The sequence below is a fragment of the Mus musculus genome, chromosome 5, assembly GCF_000001635.26.
Source record: "Mus musculus strain C57BL/6J chromosome 5, GRCm38.p6 C57BL/6J".
Classification (NCBI taxonomy): Eukaryota; Metazoa; Chordata; class Mammalia; order Rodentia; family Muridae; genus Mus; species Mus musculus.
Genome location: NC_000071.6, coordinates 138,136,499 through 138,157,455, shown reverse-complemented (window position 1 = coordinate 138,157,455; position 20,957 = coordinate 138,136,499). Strand labels below are relative to the sequence as shown.

Sequence of the window (20,957 nt, the reverse complement as noted above, 5' to 3'; positions counted from 1 at the left end):
TGGCTTTGAACTCAGTATGTACTGAAGAACGAACTTGAGTCCTTGATCTTCCTGCCACCACCTCCCAAATGCTAGGAATACAGTACTGTACCATATTGTCTGGTTTATGCACCATTGGGGATGGGGACCCAGGGCTTCAGCCAGGCTAGTCAAGCAATCTAAAAGCAAAGCTGTGGGCTGGAGAGATGGCTCAGTGGTTAAGAGCACTGACTGCTCTTTCGAAGATCCTGAGTTCAAATCCCAGCAACCACATGGTGGCTCACAACCATCTGTAATGAGATCTGACGCCCTCTTCTGGGGCATCTGAAGACAGCTACAGTGTACTTAGATATAATAATAATAATAAGTAAATCTTTAAAAAAAAAAAAAGTACTGGCTGCTCTTCCAGAGGACCCAGATTCCATGCACTCATATGGCCACTCATTACCGTAACTCCAGTTCCAGAAGATGTGATGGCTTCATCTGACCTATATCTGAATCAGGTGTGTGTGTATGTGTGTGTGTATGCAGGAGAAAAACACTCATTAAAATACTAAATCTTCAAATAAATATTAAATCTATTAAAATAATTTTTTGTCTTGCTTTTTTTGAGACAGGGTTTCTCTATGTAGCCCTGGCTGTCTGGAACTCACTCTGTGACCAGCCTGGCCTCGAACTCAGAAATCTACCTGCCTCTGTCTCCCAAGTGCTGGGATTAAAGGCGTGCACCACCACTGCCTGGTTAAAATAAATCTTTTAAAAACTGAGTGCTGAGTGCTTTAAAAAAAAACCCATGGTGCTATTTTGGATATAATATCATTAGCACCAACATAAATTCCAAATTTTAAAAATATAACTATTATACTTATCAAGCAGTGGAGAAATCATGTTAAAAAGGTAATCCTTTTTTCTACTATAAGAAGTTTTGAAATAAAATATTTTCTTAATTAGTGAGAATGTTCAAAATAATTAAAGAAAAATTGATGAGTAAAAAAAAAAAAACAAAAAAACAAAAAAAAAAAAAAAACAAAAACGGGGGCTGGAGACATGGCTCAGTGGTTAAGAGCACTGACTGCTCTTCCGGAGGTCCTGTGTTCAAATCCCAGCAACCACATGGTGGCTCAAAACCATCTGTAACAAGACCTGACTCCCTCTTCTGGTATCTGAAGACAGCTACAGTGTACTTACATATAATAAATAAAATAAATCTTAAAAAAAAAAAAACCAGAAAAACAAAACAAAAACCAAAACCCATGGTGCACTTTTATTTATTTATTTTTTTGTTTGTTTGTTTTGTTTTGTATCATAGGCCAGGCTGGCCTCACAGAGATCTGCCTGACTGTGCTTCCCCAGCGCTGGGATTAAAGGCGTGCGCCATCACGACCAGCCAATGGTGCACATTTATATTAAAGGATTCTTCAAGTTTCATATATTTGCTATGGAGGTGATGGTGTACTCTCTCTCTTGCTATGGAGGTGATGGTGTACTCTCTCTCTCAGAGCCACTAGAACTTGTGCCCTGAATTTCCTGGACCTCCAACTTCTTCAGCTTACGCATCGTCCCTTCCCAACCTGGCCAGCAAGTGGCGCAGTCTGGTGCCCTTGTTTCCCAGCACCATCGAGAACAGCACCATCAGCGTACCATCGAGAGATGAAGACCTCCCATTTTCCTAGAGAGAGCAAGTGGGCATTTGTTGTCCTGGGTGGTGAGAAAGGACGACCCGGAAACGATATGGGGAGGGGCAGTTTCCGTTCTTTGTTCTGTTCTCCGTTGTGTGGGTCTGTAACAGGGTCCAACAGGACCTGTTTCGTGTCCGGCCCCCTAAGTCTTACGTCCCTGTCCCCAGGGTGAGTGGGGCCATCTCCCGGACTCGCGGTGAGGTGGAAGTTGTGGTCTCCGGGGAAGGGGGTTGGTGTTCACACGTCCGCGGCCCGCCGGGGTTCTGGGCCCACCTTCCTCCTGCAGTCGCTGTCCAGCTCCGCAACCCTAGCTGCAGGCGCGCAGCGTGATCCCGGGTGTCGCGTAATGGGACTCCGGGTCTGCTTTTGTGTCTCTTACCGTCCCCAGCCCCAGTGTTTAAAATTCCTAGCGTCGCTACGGAGGTCTCCCTCTCTTTAAAACAACTGATGACAGATTGCCACCCTAACTTGGTACTCTCAGCACACCGATTTCTGTGTGAGGGCAGGAGAAGGAAGTTTTTCCTTAATTGGATCGGAAAACCAGACAGTAGTTCTGGGTCGCAGTGAGAACTAGGGCTTGGGAGGAGGTGCGAACTCGGGTCCTCCGTAACCTCACCAAGATCTCATGTCCTATGGCTATGAATAGGGTTTTTTTGTTTTGTTTTTTGTTTTTTTTTTTAAGCTTACTGACTGATACCTTTTCGTGGACATGCTGGGGCCGGCTCCCTGCAGAAGTGGCCGAGTATGTCCAGTGCATTAGCTGGCTAAAACATTGAGAACCTAGTTGAACACAGAGAACCTTAGTCCATTTCAGCTCTCTTAGGGTGTACTGAAAAGACAGTATGTGATGGTCTTTGCTGGTAGTTCCTAGCACATTCCTTTACCCTCCGTACTTCTTAAGTACCTATATTAGACATAAACTGAACCCGATTTCCCCATTTTGACCCCTTAATCATACAGAACTGGTAGAACCTAAAACAGAAATTCTCAACCTTCCTCATGCTATGACCTTTTAATGCAGTTTCTCATGTGATGACCCCCAACCGTAAAGTTATTATTGTCACTACTTCATAACCGTATTTTTTTTGCTACTGATAAGAACAGTAATGTAAATATCTGTGTTTTCCAATAGTCTTAGGTAACCCCTGTGAAAGAGTCATTCAACTTTCAAAGGGGTCACGACCTACAAGTTTGAGAAACAATGACCTAATGTGAATTTCCAGGAATTAGCCAAATTGGCTTGCTCACATCTAATCCCAGCACAGAGGCAAATGAAGCAAGGCCAACTTGTCCTATACAGTGAATTCCAAGCTAGTCTGGGCTATAGCCTGATTCTTACCCAATAAAGAAAGACCAAACCAAACAAACAAAAACCTCAGAACTGCACAAAAGGTGCTAAGTTTCCAGTCATCGCTACCTTAATCCTATAGTGAGTTACTCCAAAGAAAGAGGAAAGGATCCAGGAGGCGAAGCCTCTCTTGACCTGTGCTTACAGCCAGGTGGTCTTTAATCCCAGCACTCGGGAGGCAGAGGCAGGCAGATTTCTGAGTTCGAGGCCATCCTGGTCTACAAAGTGAGTTCCAGGACGGCCAGGGCTATACAGAGAAACCCTGTCTCCAAAAAACCAAAAAAAACCCCAAATCAACAGGGCAAGAGAAAGGCCCTGCCCACACCTGGATGGTTTTACTCTGTAGTTTGTTGTTTTCGAGACAGCTCTCTCTCCCCGTAGCCCTGGCTGTCCTTGAACTCTCTATGCACACTAGGCAGGCTTTAAACTCTGATCTGTCTACTTCTCTGCCTAAGTGCTGGGATCGAAGGCGTGCATCATCATGCCCAGCTTTTAAGCTGTGTGTGTGCATGCCTGTTTCTCTGAGGTAGAGACTAAGTTGGCACCATCCTGTCTCAGCCTCGTAGGTGATAGAATTTCAGGCCTGTGCCACCTATGCCAAGTGGTTCACCTTTTTTGTTGTTGTTTCAAGACAATTTTTCTCTGTAGCCCTGGCTGTCCTGGAACCTCTGTAGACCAGGGTGGCCTCCAACTTACTGCCTGCCTCTGCCTCCCGAGTGCTGAGGTTAAAGGTGTGCAGCACTACCACCCAGCAAAATATTTTAACGGTATACTTTTTTAAAAATTTATTTATTTTTTAAAATTTTAAATGTATAGGTGAATTGCCTGCATGTATGTCTGTCCACCACTTGCATGCTGTGCCTGGTGCCTGAGAGGCCAGACGAGGATATCATGTGGTTGCTGGGAATGAAACTTTGTTCCTCTGGAAGTACAGCCAGTACTCTAAACCACTGAGCCATGTCTCCAGTCCTTTTGCATAACCTTTTTGTTGTTGTTGTTTGTTGTTTTTTCCAGATGTTGTAAGTTGCAATGTAGGTGCTAGGAATTGAACCTGGGTCTCCAGGAAGGGCACCAAGTATTCTTAACCACTGAGACACCCATCCCTTGAGTCCCAAGGCAAAGTTTCTTATAACATAGGTTGGCTTTGAACTGATCCTCCTGCCCACCTCCCTAGTACTGGGATTACAGGTGTAAGACATCATACTGGGCTCTGGGTCAGTCATTTCATTCTGTGGAGTGATAGCCACCTCATTGTTAACACATTTTACTCAAAATGTTGTGTGGGTGGTGAAAATTTGGAAGTCTGGATTTCTTGTATGGTTTCGTCTTATTACCGGGAGGAAGTGCCATTATTCACGGGGATCTAAAATAGTAGTCTCATGTGTTTCCTCTCGCTGATCCTGGGTATGGAAGTGCAGGGCCCTCTTTATGAAATCAGGAGGCATTTTTAAAACTCAGTTTTGATCTCTTGCTTCTGCAGTCCTTCAAAACCTGCTGCTTGCTGAGTCTACAGCTAGCCGACCAGTGACCAGAGCATTTCCCCCTCGCCCATGGAAACCCAGGCAGACCATGCATCTCAGGCACCTCTGCCCCTGTTAGAGAGCGGTAAGGCATGGGACTGGGCTCGGGGGCATTCTCATCTCTTCCCGTTGTTTACTTGTTTGTGTTTTGTTTTCCTTTGAGCCAGGGTCTCACTTTGTTGCCATGGCTGGCCAGAGACTCATTATGTACACTAGGATGATCTGAATGTCAAAGAGATCTGCCTGCTGTGTTTCCTGAGTGCTAGGATTAAAGGTGTGGGCCAGCACACTTGGTTTGCTTGTTTGAGTTTTGAGACAGAGGCTCACTATATAGCCCAGGCTGGCCTTGAATTTTCTAGGTCCTTGACTTGTGCCTGGAGTGTTAGGCTTAAACTGATGCGTTTTATTACATTTTCATACTTTTTTTTTTTTTAGCATTAAAAGGTTGTGGGGTTGGAGTGATGGCTTGCTGGGTAAAAGGTCTTGCCACAGAAGCTTGAGGGCATGAGCTTGCATCCCCAGAACCTACATTAAAGTCGGACATTTAGTAAGAATGTCATCCGAGCATTCCTGTGGGGAGATGGGAGCTACAGATAGGAGGATTCTCAGAAGTTCATAGGCCAGCTAGCATGGAATACATAGCAGGAAACCCACAAAGATCTCCTGTCTCAAATAAAGTAGAAGGCAAGGACTGACACCCGAGATTGTCCTCTGACCTCCACATGGCATGTATGCATCCACACTCACACAGAGAAAAAAATTCCCCAAACATTAGAGAGTTTTGTGGGAGATAGGACTTACTAGGTATGGGACCCAGGGCCATACATGAGCTAGGTGTTAAGCTCTTAGCTCTGAGCTACAGCCTCAGGGTTCAATTGTAATGTCTGTGGATCCTATGTTTCCTAGGAAAAAGCTCTTAAAGCCCCTTTCATTTTTCTTTTTTCTTTTTTTTTTTTTTTTTTTTCGTTTCTTCTTTTGAGACAGGGCTTCTCTGTGTAGCCCTGGCTGTCCTGGAACTCACTTTGTAGATCAGGCTGCCCTTGAACTCAGAAATCCGCCTGCCTCTGCCTCCCAAGTGCTGGGATTAAAGGCGCTCGCCACCACGGCCCGGCTCTTAGAGTCCTTTTCATCAGATCTGGTTATATGTAGTGGGTTAGACCCTAAGAGACAAACACCAAACTTATGGCTGATGAAGGAAGATGTGTGATCAAGTTCAGAGCTAGGAACTATTTCTGTTGTATAGATAAAAATTGGTCTGCAGATGAAAACAGAGGTGTGGGTGTTGTGTGTTCTGTCAGAGCCTGAGGGAAGCTGCTCACGTTTCTTTGCTTAAGAATCCCATAAAAGACTTTGCAGTGATGGAAGGGAAATGACAATATAACTGGTTCCTGGCCCAGGGTGAAGAAAGGGCATGAATAGTCACAGGAGCCGTTAGTTGGAGTTCAGTGGTAGAACACTTGCTTGCATGCACAAAGCTGTGGGTTTGATCCCTAGACCCACCAAGAATTTAAAAAAAGAAAACAATATGGCACTCATGAAAGGAAAGACTGGGTGGTTTGGTGGATTTTTGAGACATGTGACCATGGGTCCGAAAGCAGGTAGATTGATTCCTAGCCCTGGTATTGTCCTTCAGCTCTTTCTTCTTCAAAAGTCCCTTCCTTTCCTGACAAGGACAGTCTGGGGGACAAGATGTTGGCTGCTGCGCTTCTAAAGGCCAAGTCTCAGGTAAGTCATGGTTCCCTTCATTCTTTTCCTTTTCCTTTTGATGTCTCATTCAGTGCCCTAAATTCTAATTCTGTCCATCTAGACTACAGATCTGGGGGCACTGAGATGATGTAGTGCATAAAGGTGTCTGCTGCCATCCTGCGAATCGGAGTTCAATCCCTAGTAGCCACATGTTAGAGAAAACTGGCTCTCAGATTGGCCTGTAACCTCCATGTGTGTACAGTAATAGCCCTTCCCCAAATAAATACATGTTAATAAAAAAGTACTTCCGTTATGAACTGTTGGAAGGCAGTTATGTTCATCACTATACCTTCAGTGCTGCACCTTGTTGTGGATGTTCTTGCTGGCATTGCTGCAACCTCTGCCCACATCCCCAAAGAGGTACTATCAGCCCCATGCTGGCTGCTATTTGGATTTTCCAGTCCAGACCCTTGCCCTGAAATTGCATGTCTGGCCATGTGACTGTTTCAGGAGTTGGTGACCTTTGAGGATGTAGCTGTGTACTTCATCTGGAGAGAGTGGAAGCGTCTGGAGCCTGCACAAAGGGACCTCTACAGAGATGTGATGCTGGAGAACTATGGGAACGTGTTCTCACTGGGTAAGGACATGGGCTTCTCAACACAACTGCTGTCTCTTGGCTACGGGCTTGGCTAGTGGCAGTGTGGTCTTAGAAAGCTCTAATGCTGCCCAAAAGACATGGCACCTTCTGCTCTTACAGAAGACCCAAGTTCAGTTTCTGTTACTCACATGGAGACTGAAAATTGTTTGGAACTCCATTTCAGGGGATCTGAAGCAATCTTCTGGGCTTCCAAGGGCAATAAACACACAATTGGTACATACATACATACATACATACATACATGTAGGCAAAGAATCATATACATTAAAAACAAATTTAAAAGCAAACTAGCAGTGGTAAGAATAACTCTCATTTATTGGATACTTTGTATCAGGAAGTCTCACAGATGCCTTGCATTGACTCCTCACAGTGATACTTGGTATCAGGAAGTCTCACAGATGCCTTGCATTGACTCCTCACAGTGATACTTTGTATCAGGAAGTCTCACAGATGCCTTGCATTGACTCCTCACAGTGATACTTGGTATCAGGAAGTCTCACAGGTGCCTTGCATTGACTCCTCACAGTGATACTTGGTATCAGGAAGTCTCACAGATGCCTTGCATTGACTCCTCACAGTGATACTTGGTATCAGGAAGTCTCACAGGTGCCTTGCATTGACTCCTCACAGTGATACTTGGTATCAGGAAGTCTCACAGATGCCTTGCATTGACTCCTCACAGTGATACTTGGTATCAGGAAGTCTCACAGATGCCTTGCATTGACTCCTCACAGTGATACTTGGTATCAGGAAGTCTCACAGATGCCTTGCATTGACTCCTCACAGTGATACTTTGTATCAGGAAGTCTCACAGATGCCTTGCATTGACTCCTCACAGTGATACTTTGTATCAGGAAGTCTCACAGGTGCCTTGCATTGACTCCTCACAGTGATACTTTGTATCAGGAAGTCTCACAGATGCCTTGCATTGACTCCTCACAGTGATACTTTGTATCAGGAAGTCTCACAGGTGCCTTGCATTGACTCCTCACAGTGATACTTGGTATCAGGAAGTCTCACAGGTGCCTTGCATTGACTCCTCACAGTGATACTTGGTATCAGGAAGTCTCACAGGTGCCTTGCATTGACTCCTCACAGTGATACTTGGTATCAGGAAGTCTCACAGGTGCCTTGCATTGACTCCTCACAGTGATACTTGGTATCAGGAAGTCTCACAGATGCCTTGCATTGACTCCTCACAGTGATACTTTGTATCAGGAAGTCTCACAGGTGCCTTGCATTGACTCCTCACAGTGATACTTTGTATCAGGAAGTCTCACAGATGCCTTGCATTGACTCCTCACAGTGATACTTTGTATCAGGAAGTCTCACAGATGCCTTGCATTGACTCCTCACAGTGATACTTTGTATCAGGAAGTCTCACAGATGCCTTGCATTGACTCCTCACAGTGATACTTGGTATCAGGAAGTCTCACAGGTGCCTTGCATTGACTCCTCACAGTGACGCCAGAGTTGAGGAGATGAGTCTTATCCTCACTTTCTAGCTATGCATAAGCAGGCCTGGACAGGTGGCTCAGTGGTTAGGAACACTAGCCAATCTTCTGAAGAGCCTGCTCACAACCTTCTATAGCCCTCACTCCTGGGAATCTGATGCCCTCTTCTAGCCTCTATAGACACTAAGCATACATGTGATACACACACATACATGCAGGCAAAACACTCATATATGGAAAAAACAAAAAGACCATTAGAAGCCAGCTGGTTGTGGTAGCATAAACTTCTCAGCACTTGAGAAGTAGAGGCAGGTGGACCAACTGTTCTATGTTCACCACATAATGGCTTTGAGACCACCCTGGGCTACATGAGACCCTGCCTCAAACAAGCAAGCAAGCAAACAATGAGCTTAGATACTTTTGCATGATGATAGAGCTGGTGAATGGCAAAGCTTGAGCTCCAGTGGCTTTTCCTGTTATTTATGTCTATGTATGCATGTATGCATGTATGTATGTATGTATTCACTTATTTGAGACAGGGTTTTACACTGCACCTTAGGCTAGCCTGGAACGTATTCAGTAGCCCAGGATGACCCTAAATTGTGTAATCCTTCCACATCAGCTACTCTAGTGCTGGGATTATAGGTGTGAGCCACTACATCTGGCTGAGCCCCATTCGATTAACACCAAACCTGGTGCTTTAGCCCTGTATTTTCATGACTTAACATGTCACAGATAGACTTCTAAAGGATTAGTGTGTTGGGATTTTTGAAGATGTAAGGTAGTGCTCCATGTCTAGGTGAACATTGTAGAGCTCTCTATGCCTCTTTTTTTCTGTTAGATTACTCCAAGGACATACTCTTTTGTTTAGTAGCTTATGTACCCCCTAGTAGAAATGGATTGTTTTGGTGCTGGGAATCAAACCTGGGTCCTCTGCAAGGGCAACAAGTCCTCTAACCCTGTGAGCCAGCTCTTTAGCTTCTCTTACCTAATTTTTGTTCCCAGCTGTCTTCGTCAGGGTTTCCATTCCTGCACAAACATCATGACCAAGAAGCAAGTTGGGGAGGAAAGGGTTTATTCGGCTTACACTTCCACACTGCTGTTCATCACCAAGGAAGTCAGGACTGGAACTCAAGCAGGTCAGGAAGCAGGAGCTGATGCAGAGGCCATGGAGGGATGTTCTTTACTGGTTTGCTTCCCCTGGCTTGCTCAGCCTGCTCTCTTCTAGAACCCAAGACTACCAGCCCAGAGATGGTCCCACCCACAAGGGGCCTTTCCCCCTTGATCACTAACTGAGAAAATGCCTTACAGTTGGATCTCATGGAGGCATTTCCTCAACTGAAGCTCCTTTCTCTGTGATAACTCCAGCTGTGTCAAATTGACATAAAACTAGCCAGTACAATTGACCCCTTGTCAACTTGACACACAAACACATCACTAGTAAGCCTCAACCCTTAGTTTCTTTCTTCCTTTTTTTTAAGATTTATTTATTATTATAATACATAAGTACACTGTAGCTGTCTTCAGATGCACCAGAGAGGCTGTCAGATCTTATTTACGGATGGTTGTGAGCCACCATGTAGTTGCTGGGATTTGAACTCAGGACCTTCGGAAGAGCTGTCCGTGCTCTTAACCACTGAGCCATCTCTCCAGCCCAACCCTTAGTTTCTTCATCCCCAAGATGTAAACAATTTTAAAAGTCCCACAATCTTTACATATTAAAAGTTCAATCCTTTTAAAATATCCAGTATCTTTTAAAATTCAAAGTACTTTAAAATTCAAAGTCTCTTATCTGTGGGCTTCACTAAAAAACATCCTTCAAGAGGGAAAAATATCAGGGCACAGTCACAATCAAAAGCAAAAATCAATCTCCAACCGTCCAATGTCTGGGATCCAACTCACTCGATCTTCTGGGCTCCTCCAAGGGCTTGGGTCACTTCTCCAGCCATGCTCTTTGTAGCACACACATTGTCTTCTAGGATCCAGCCACCTGTACTCCACTGCTGCTGCTGTTCTTGGTGGTCATCTCATGGTACTGTCATCTCCAAAACACTGCTGTCTTCCACTGTAACTTGGCTTCAACAATAGCCTCTCATAAGCTCTTTTCATGGTGCCAAGCCTCAACTCCTTTGCATGATCCCTTCAGTCCTGGTCCATCAATTGCAACTGAGGCTGCACCTTCACCAATGGCCTTCCATGGCGTCTCACTGCTCTTTGTGACCCCTTCATGCCTTCAAAACCAGTACCACCTGGGTAACTCTTACACATTACTAAGTCCAGCCACAGCACAAGGTACAACCTTGGCTATCTCTGGAACATAACCTCTGTGCTCTCAGAAAACACTTCCCAGAAGATGTCACCTCAGTGATGCTGGTCTCTTCTTAATCACCGCTAATTTCTTAGCTCCAGCTAACCAGCATCAATAGTCCCAGTAAGGAAAAGTTTTCACTTTAGTAGTTCTGGTATCTTGTTAATCACAGCTGATTCTTCAGCCCCAGCTAACCAGAACCACAGAATCTTCACAATCAAAGTAACAATGGCCCTGAAAAGAGTCTTTAATTTTCCCTCTGAAATTTCACAAGCCAGACCTCCATCTTCTGCACTGTTCTCAACATTATCTTCCAAGCTCCTACACAACATCCCACAGAGCTCTTAACACCGAATGGATCTTCAAGCCCAAAGTTCCAAAGTCCTTCCACAGTCCTCCCCAAAACATGGTCAGGTTGTCACAGGAATACCCCACTATGCTGGTACCAATTTGTCTTAGTCAGGGTTTCTATTCCTGCACAAACATCATGACCAAGAAGCAAGTTGGGGAGGAAAAGGTTTATTCAGCTTACACTTCCACATTGCTGTTCATCATTGAAAGAAGTCAGGACTGGAACTCAAGCAGGTCAGAAAGCAGGAGTTGATGCAGAGGCCATGGAGGGATCTTCCTTACTGGCTTGCTTCCCCTGGTTTGCTCAGCCTGCTCTCTTCTAGAACCAAGACTACCAGCCCAGAGATGGCACCACCCACAAGGGGACCTCCTCCCTGGATCTCGGGGAGGCATTTCCCCAACTGAAGCTCCTTTCTCTGTGATAACTCCAGCTGTGTCAAGTTGACACAAAACCAGCCAGTACACCAACAAAGCAGGCCATCTCCTCCCACCTCTGCACGTTCTTGACTTCCTTTGGGTTCACATCTTTTCTCCCCGACTTTGCCTTCGCCCTTATTTCTTCTGTTTCTTTAGCCTATTTGTCTTACCTTTCTTTAGTTCTACAAACAACTTGAAAGGCCTCTCTTTAGGAAAGCAAAGGGGCATTGTACTTTGGGCACTCTAAATGTCAGCCACATGAGTATCTGTTCTCTGACTTGTATTTATTTTCTCACAAATAATATATGACACTTTTTTGTTTTTGTTTTTTTAATTGTGCTAGATGGCGATTCCAAAACTGGAAATGATCGAGTAATCTCTGAAGGTATGGGGTCATGTGAGATGATACTGGGGCGATTCCAAAAGGATGTTTCTCAGGGTCTTAAGTTTGAAGAAGCCTACGAACAAGAAGTCAGTCTGCAAAGGCAGCTAGGGAATTCCTCTGTTGGAAGACTGAATAGGAAAATACAAGAGTTTCACCAAGTTAGAGTTGAGGAAAAGCTCACCCATATTGGAGAAAGAAATAAGAAGTACAGTGAGTTTGGAAACAGCTTCACTGTGAATTCCAAACTTATTTCACATCAAAGACTTCAGATGGGAGACAAACCCCATAAGTGTGATGAATGTAGCAAGAGTTTTAATCGTACTTCAGACCTTATTCAACATCAGAGAATCCACACTGGAGAAAAACCCTATGAATGTAGTGAATGTGGAAAGGCCTTCAGTCAGAGCGCACATCTTATTCAGCACCAGAGAATCCACACTGGAGAAAAACCTTATGAGTGTAAGGATTGTGGGAAGACCTTCAGTTGTAGCTCTGCTCTCATTCTGCATCAGAGAATCCACACTGGGGAGAAGCCTTATGAATGTAACGAGTGTGGGAAAACCTTTAGCTGGAGCTCCACTCTCACTCACCACCAGAGAATCCACACAGGGGAGAAGCCCTATGCTTGCAATGAGTGTGGGAAGGCCTTCAGCAGGAGCTCCACCCTTATTCATCATCAGAGAATCCACACTGGAGAGAAGCCCTATGAATGTAATGAGTGTGGGAAAGCCTTCAGCCAGAGCTCACACCTCTATCAGCACCAGAGAATCCACACTGGAGAGAAGCCCTATGAATGTATGGAATGTGGAGGGAAGTTTACCTACAGTTCCGGCCTTATTCAACATCAGCGAATCCACACAGGGGAGAATCCCTATGAATGTAGCGAGTGTGGGAAAGCCTTCAGGTACAGCTCAGCACTTGTTCGCCATCAGAGGATTCACACTGGAGAGAAGCCTTTGACTGTAATGGGTGTAAAGCAAAAACTCTCTCAGAGCCTCTGCTGAGAAGCCACATCAGAGACTCCACATGAGAGAGAGCCATAAACTATTTTCTTCATGTCCTGCGTCCACAGAGCTCTTGCCTTACCTGTTTTAATAGGACCAGTTTAGGGTCTGTCCCACCTCCAACAATTCACTTAAAGTGGGGCTGACTGGGAAAGCATCCTGGCACAGGGATCGGCAGGGTTTCCCAGGAACAGAGTCTTAAAAACATTGTGAGGCCAGTAGTAAATTAGGCACTGAGAAGAGAAGGAAGCTTGGGGACCAGTTACCCCTCTTGGGAAGGGGTTTGCACTAAACCAATTTCCTCATACCAGAAGAGCCTTTCTTTCCAAGGTGAGGATGGTGCTTGTGTGCATCAGAATTGCCGAGATGTCACAGCTGGAGTCAGTCAGGGAGCACAGAGGCAGAGAGAATCATAGTCTGGAGTCAGCATGTGCCGAGAAGACAGACAGGTTGTGTTTCTTCTCCTTTTCTTTTTTGTTTGAGAGACAGATTCTCCCTAGGCATCCCTGGCTATTCTTGACCAGACTGGCTTTGAACTCAGAGAGACCCGCTTGCCTCTGCCTTCTGAGTATGGGGATTAAAAGCGTATACAACTATTCCAGGCTCCCAGGGGCTGCATCTCAAAAGCACTCTTCCTAATCCAGCTTTAATATTGGACAAGGAATATGCTGCTTTGGTACATGATTCCATGAATTCAGGAAACTTGGTGCTGATGGGCTTATTTTATTAGGGGGAAACAAAAAAAAAAAAAGACCCCATCAAGGGTTTCTGTAATGACTATCCTTTAGGCTCTTGGAGCAGTGTACTGTGTTTTCAAGAGCAGTCAGGCAGTACTGTAGGCAGACCCTTGTGACATCACTGACAGAGAATCCCATAGGAGCAGTAAATAACCTGAGGTAGATCTGAACTGGTAGATTTAACACTGGCCTGACTCCTGTCCTTTTTTAAACTTCCTATTCCTGTGATGAAAAGTAATTTAATGTCAACCTCTAGTTACTATATGCTCTCAGGGAACTTGCCTGCCCCTCTTGTCCTGCCCTCTTACATATAACATCTGGCCTCAGCATCTGGACGTCTCCGGATTCCACCTCTTAATTCAGCTACGTCAAAGTACACAGACAGTAAAGCCAGAGAGGGGTTGAGGTTTGAGCTTTGCAGGGGCCTCTCCTAGGTTTAGGTGGTGCTCCCTGAGTGCTCCCAACCCGACGGATGACTTCCATATTTCCCCACCCTGCCCGTCCTGTAGCAGAAATGAAATGCACTACTAAACAGAATGGTTTTTCCCAAGGGAGTGCTTTTGTATGGGAGCCACACTTGTGTCAGTTAAAACAGCACAGTGACCGTAAATGGAATCCTAAAGTGAACTTTGAAACTTTTCTTTGATAAACTTTTTTTGGAGGGGGTGGGGGTGGCACAAACTTGTCACACACAACTCTCTCAATCTCTTGTAGACATTGTTGCAGACTATATAAATGTATGTAGCCATCTTCATACCAAATTCAGGGTCTTATGAGCTATAGATCATTTTGTCTAAGAATGATGCTGAAAACTAAAAAACTATACTTGGCTCTTGTGTATCAGTGGGTACATTTCTCTGTCTTGCTTGCTGTCTTTAGCAGGATGTTACAGCCATGGAGAGTGGTAGGCTAGGAATGTTATGATGAGATTAGCATTAAGATGGCCATGAACTCATTTTTTTATTTTTTGGGCTACTGTGATGGATCTTCTAATATTTGTTTTTAATTTCACAAAATTATGGAGCCAATCATCCAGGCTCCTTTAGCACTTGTTGCCAGGCCTGATGGTTCAGGCTCTAATCTCAGCTTTGGCGCCTGATAGAGGAAGATCACAAGTTCAAGGCTTGCCTGGACTACTCTGAGTTCAAGACCAGCTCGTAAGCAGTCAGTTTCCCTGTTGGTCATTCTAATTCCTAGAAATTAAGCTGAGCCAAATTCTGCCTCCTTGTCAGTTTTACAGTTAGCTTCTAGTTCTGTCTTTCCAAGCAACACAACATAATTTTTTATCAAATAAAAATTTAGAGAACATTTTTCTTTTTTTAAAAAAAGATTTATTTATTTATTATATGTAAGTACACTGTAGCTGTCTTCAGACACTCCAGAAGATGGAGTCAGATCTCGTTACGGATGGTTGTGAGCCACCATGTGGTTGCTGGGATTTGAACTCAGGACCTTTGGAAGAGCAGTTGGGTGCTCTTACCCACTAAGCCATCTCACCAGCCCCCTAGGGAACATTTTCATTCATAGCAAAATAAGATATGTTATTTCCCCTCTGATGAAGATTAAACCCAGTGTCTCATGCTGGGAAAGAATTATATACCTCAGCCCCAATGTTTTTTGGTGTGTGTATTCATGCATGCACACACATAGTTGGTTCTCTTGCTATGTGGGTTTAAGGAATGAAGCTGAGGTCACCAGGCCTGGCAGGGACAAGAGTCTTTGAGCCATATGTCTGATCCATAAGGGATTTTTGCTTTGTTTTTGTTTTTTGAGGTTTTTTTGGTTTTTTGGTTTTTCGAGACAGGGTTTCTCTGTGTAGCCCTGGCTGTCCTGGAACTCACTCTATAGACCAGGCTGGCCTCGAACTCAGAAATCCACCTGCCTCTGCCTCCCAAGTGCTAGGATTAAAGGCATGCGCCACCACTGCCCGGCTTGGTTTTTTTGTTTGTTTGTTTTTGTTTGTTTGTTTGTTTGTTTTTTGACAAAGTTTCTATGAAGCCCTGGCTGTCCTAGAACTCACTTTGTAGACCAGGCTGGTCTTGAACTCAGAGGTCTGCCTGCCTCTGCCTCCTGAGTGCTGGGATTGGGTATACCACCACCAACTGGCTGGATTGTTTCTTTTTAGCAAACAATACAAAACAAAAACAAAAAGAAGGAAAAAAAGTTGTTTTGCTTTTATTTGTGTTTGAGGTGGAACCCTGCTATGTAGCTCAGGCTAGCCTTGAACTCAATCCTACTGCAACCTTTTCAAATTCTGGAATTACAGGTTAATCCATCATGACCAGTTAAAGATAGTTTTAAAAAGTTCTCCAAGGAACTATTTATGTAACTTATTTAGACAGGTGGGTTTTTCCCCCTCAATTAAAAGAAAGAAAGAAAGAAAGAAAGAAAGAAAGAAAGAAAGAAAGAAAGAAAGAAAGAAAGAAAGAAAGAAAGAGAGAGAAAAGAAAGAAAGAAAAGAAAAGAAAAGAAAAGAAAAGAAAAGAAAAGAAAGGAAGGAAGAAAGAGGCCCAAAGGCCAGAGATGTAGCTCAGTTTGTAGAGTATTCGCCGCACTTGCTAAATCCCTAGATTTGAGCTCCAGCACTGTGCAAATTGGGCATGGCTTAATTTAAACACTTAGGAAGGTCAGGAATTCAAGGTTATCCTCAGTTACATGTGTTTGTAGCTAACCAGAGCTACAAAGCCCTCCGCAATAAACCATAGATTTTAGATAGGTGCACTATTTAAAATGTCAGTGATGAATGGGAAATTGTATAGACTATCCACACAAAAACGACTAGAATAGTTTGTCCTAAGATAACAGCTGTTTTGCTTTTTCTACAGATTTTATTTTTATTTATCTTTTGAATTATGGGCCCGAGGAAGCTGTTCAAGGGCACTCGATCCCATGGAGCTGGAGTTACAGCTGTGAACTATCTCACATGGGCTCCCAAATGCCAAACTTGGATCTTGCAGAACAGTATTTTAGTAACTGTTCTATGCTACACCGTGGCGAAAGCAACTGTTAAAGAAGAAAGCACTTAATTGGGGCTTTACTTATAGTTTTAGAGGGTTAGACCATGACCATCATGGCAGGAAACAGACAAGCATAGCACTGGAACAGTGCTGAGAGCTTTCTATCTTGATCTCTAGGCAGCAGCCAGGGACAGGGACAGGGGTTGGGGAGTACTGTGACAGAGAGAGAGGAGAGACAGGTCTTTTTTTTTCCCACATGAGAGAGGTTTATTATTAGGGAGAGAAGAAAAGGAGGGGCAGGGCGAGTGGAAGGGGAAAGAAGGAAGAGAGAGGAGAGACAGGTCTTGGCATGGGCTTTTGAAACTTCAAAGCCCATTTCCGGTGATACCTCCAACAAGGCAACACCTACTCCTTCCCAAAGAATTCTCTGGGACTAAGCATGCAAGTATATGAGCCTATGGCAGCCATTCTCATTCCTAGTCACCTGATGACCACCTGTCCAGCCTAAGAGTGATAATTAGGACTAATTACCCATTCAGGCAGGTTGCAAACGTGGGAGTTATTCCAAGTGTATTGTGTGATTCCTTCTCATCCCTTCAGCTTCTCAGTCAACATCTGATCCACACCTTCTTCCATATTCTCATGACTCCTAAATTGGCCTTGGCCTTTGGTTCCAGCCATACACTCTTCCTACCTACATGTATTAGTTACTGTATTGTCATGGCCAAATAACTGACATGGATAAGACATCATCTGTGGGTAAGCATTAATCTTGGCTCACAGTTTCACAGTTTATAGTACACACTTTCCCCTTCTCCAGGTTATCCGTTTATTGTACAAATTGAGTATGACACAATGAATTGACATTTCTTCTCCAGATGTGGAACTTAACAGATGAAGTCAGACATTTTAGAATCTTGTTGTTGCTTTTATAGCTGGAGAGTTTTTAGACTTTAAATAGAAGTATAAGTAAGACCTGCAAAGTATTTCCTCGTCTGAGGTCAATACACAATTCTACCTGTGACACTCTAAGAAGTGAATGAAATACAGCGGGGGGTGGGGGGGTTGAGATATGGCTCAGTGACTAAGAGTACTTGCTGTTCTTCCATAGGACTTGAATTTGGTTACCAGTACCCATTGTTGGGCAGTTCACAATCACCTCTAACTCTAGCTGCAGGGGATCTGATGTCCTCTTCTGGCCTCTGTTGGTACCTGCACACACATGGTGTACACATACACAAATAAATTTTAAAAGTTGAAATACCTTTTAAGAATTGGACTTGGGTATCTGTTTCTGGCTCTGCCATGACTTCAATGACTTAAGGCTTCCACAGGAGGTGGTAGAAGAGATCATTTACTGAGTGGAGTGGATGTTAGTCCCTGGTGATCTTTGTAATGCTAGAATCTACTCCCTACATCTGAACAGGTAAGATTTGAATAAACAGTAAAACCAAAAAGTCCTTTACCTAAACAAACCACAGATCCACAGCTAATGTCCTCAACAAACCCAATTACCTGCTCAACCTTTCCAGAAACCAATCAAGGCTGAACATCATGGTTGTGGGAATGTGTGGAGAAGGCTGTTAGCTTCGTGGCAACCATGAAAAAGACACAAAGGGTCCGGGACTAGGTATCTTCTAGGGATGGACCCTACCACCCATTTCCTCCAGCTAGGTTTTAGCTCCAAGTAGCCCCACCAAGAGGAGACCAAACATCGCACCACACGAGCCCATGGGTAGTTTTCACACTCACTGTAACATTGTTCATGACTGGATGTGTATGTCAGCATATTTCTGTGTCTCCTTCCCTGGGAGAAAAACACAAATTACTTTAAATTTATTTATATTTATTTTTTATGTGTATCATAGGAGGTCCCATGTAGAGGATAGAGGACAAGTTTCAGAAGTTTTGGTTTGAGGGATCAAACTGAGGTTGCTATATTTGTAAATTAAGTGCCTTCACCTGCTGAGTCCCTCACTGCTCAGAAGTCTAAATTTATCATGCTACAGGGTAGTTTATTTTTCTTGACTTCACAGTCCTGCCTACTTCCCTGCTCTCTTTTTTTTCTCCTCTGTGTAGCTCTGGCTGTCCTTTGTAGAGCAAGTTGGCAAGAGATTGGACTGCTACTGCCTCTGCCTCTGCCTCCGCCTCCACCTCCACCTCCACCTCCCACATTCTGGGACTAAAGGCATGTGCCACCGCACCGCTGCCCAGCTCTACTTCCCTGTTCTTACTCTCTTGCCCCCCCCCCCCCACTTCCTCACAGCCTTTCTCCCATCTCTCCCCTCCACATTGCTTTGATGATACAAAAGCAACGTAGTTACAAGACCACCATGTAATGCCTCTTCCTGGGTGTCCTTCTACTCTACATCCCCAAGGAATCCCTGGGAAGAGTCTTACCATGTTTGTTTATTTTGTCTATGGAGACTGAACCCAGCCTCGTGAATGCTAGGCAAGGAGGCTTCTACCTAAGCAAGCGATAGAGCTTTCACCAGCCCCTTAGTGTTGAGACAGGGTTTCTGGAATGGACTGGCTTTGAATTGTGTAGATGACTTTGAACTGATCACTCCTGCCTCTGGCTGGGCAAGCATTGCTAGGTCCTTCAATTGCTACGCGGGTACTCTTACCACCTGAGCCATGGAACTGTCACTCCCACCTCACATTTTCTGTGCAACTTTTTCCAGTTCACTGTGCACACCAGCCTCCATCGCTACCAAGTTAATAATGTCTCCCAAGGTGGTTCCGCAGTCACTGAATGACAGTGCATGTCCTCGTACTTACCCAAAGAATGCCTACCCTGCAACCATGAAACATGTGTGCACTACAACTCACGTCTGCATTGTCCATTTAAGCCACAAGAGGGCATCAGATTCTTTAGATCTTTTACATGCTGTATGAGTGTTAGGAATTTAACTCAGGTCCTTTGAAAAAGCAAGGAGTGGTCTTAATCCTCTAGCCATTCAGGACCTTAATTTTATTTTTTAAATCATTGTATGTTGGTGGACACATATATCCTATGTGGAGGTCACAGTACAGCTTTTGGGAGTCAGTTTTCTCCTTCCATCATGTGAGTCCCAGGGATTGAATTTAAGTTGTCTTACAGACTCAATGGGTAAGAGCCACCTTACTGGCCTTCTGCCCATCTTTCTAGCTTCTGAATATATACTCTTTTGTATGTGTGTGCATGAATGAAGGGTATGTGCAGAGGTCAGAGGATATGCTCTGGAAGTCAGTTCTTGCCACCTTGTGGAGACCCCAGTGCCCACCCCCACCCTCCTTTAACGTGAGGTCTCTCTTCTGTTTCTGCTCTAGACTAGCTTGCACATGAGCTTCTGGACACTGTCTCTTTCTCCCCTCTTGCTATACTGTATATGCTGAGATTGCACATGGGTGCTTCCCCATTGCACTCTACCCAGGGTTCTGGCTGTGGACTGTACAGCAATTGTTTTTATCCAGAGCCAACTCCTTCACCGTGTCTTACTTATCTTTTGAGGCCAGCCTGCTAGATATGTGCTGCTCTAAGACTAGCATTTTCCTGGTACACTGACTTTCTTTGACATTGTCTTCTGATCATTTTGTGAGGTATTAATAGACCTGCGCCGGCTTCCTTTGGCTAGTATTTATTATACACACACCACACACACGACTACTGCTTGAAGTCCAATTCCTCTGTGGGCCTCTTTTATCAGGAAATACAAACAAGAAAGGTCATTATTCAATGTACTGAGTTTAAGGGTCTGGGAGGACACCCAAATACACTTCTCCCAAGTTACTGTAACAATAAGAAAAAAAGTTTTTCCTTTCAGTGTCCCACTCCCCTTCTTTGGCTGGTACACGATTTACTGTGTGTGGTTTAACCTACTCCTTGATTCAGAAATGAAAGATGCCAAGTTCAGAGATTGGAAGCTGGGAGCTCTCCTTCTGAAGAGCCTTATCAGGAGAGGTGGTCATGGTACTGGGGTAGGGGAGGTGTGTTGTGGGAAATATTAAAAAAAAAAAAAAAACCCAGCAAGTTCCATTGCTTCGCTGGGCATCGGCAGGCCACATGGCTCCAACCGGGTTGTTCTCATCTCAGCAGACTCTCTGGCCCAGAGCTCCGGAGATGTCTCCACCTTGCTAAGTTCCCTTGACAGGTCAGTCAGCCCCATGCAATGACTGCCCACCTCGCAGTTAGCTATTACAATTCCCAGTAACCCAGTAGAGCCAAAACTCTAAAAGCTTATAATTAGTCAGATTTATATATAAATAAATTCTCAATACACAAATGCCCACACAATAAATTCAGAGCCAATTGATAATGGTACAAGCTGCCCACCTAGATTAGACAAGTTACCCAAATTACTCTATCCCTATAAGATATATATATATATCTACCTGTGGTTTTTTAAAACCACACGGTGCTGGGCAGTGGTGGCGCACGCCTTTAATCCCAGCACTTGGGAGGCAGAGGCAGGTGAATTTATGAGTTCGAGGC

The 20,957-nt window shown here is 44.4% G+C and overlaps 1 protein-coding gene across 1 annotated transcript; it reads left to right on the top strand.

The window, feature by feature from the left end:
• Positions 1-1,711: 1,711 nt before the first annotated feature.
• Zfp113 (zinc finger protein 113) lies at positions 1,712-17,754 on the top strand. The gene is made up of 5 exons (NM_019747.4): positions 1,712-1,826; positions 4,487-4,611; positions 6,160-6,251; positions 6,723-6,849; positions 11,744-17,754. Exons 2-5 carry the CDS (start codon positions 4,557-4,559, stop codon positions 12,787-12,789), a joined length of 1,320 nt encoding a protein of 439 aa, NP_062721.2. The 5' UTR covers positions 1,712-1,826; positions 4,487-4,556; the 3' UTR covers positions 12,790-17,754.
• The last annotated feature ends 3,203 nt before the right edge of the window (positions 17,755-20,957 follow it).

Bases quoted from the DNA above. Each gene is read 5' to 3' on its own strand.
- Zfp113 (NM_019747.4), top strand. From the start codon at position 4,557: ATGGAAACCCAGGCAGACCATGCATCTCAGGCACCTCTGCCCCTGTTA. The intron at 4,612-6,159 runs GTAAGGCATGGG...ATTGTCCTTCAG, and splicing joins TCTGCCCCTGTTAGAGAGCG to CTCTTTCTTCTTCAAAAGTC. The intron at 6,850-11,743 runs GTAAGGACATGG...TAATTGTGCTAG, and splicing joins TGGGAACGTGTTCTCACTGG to ATGGCGATTCCAAAACTGGA.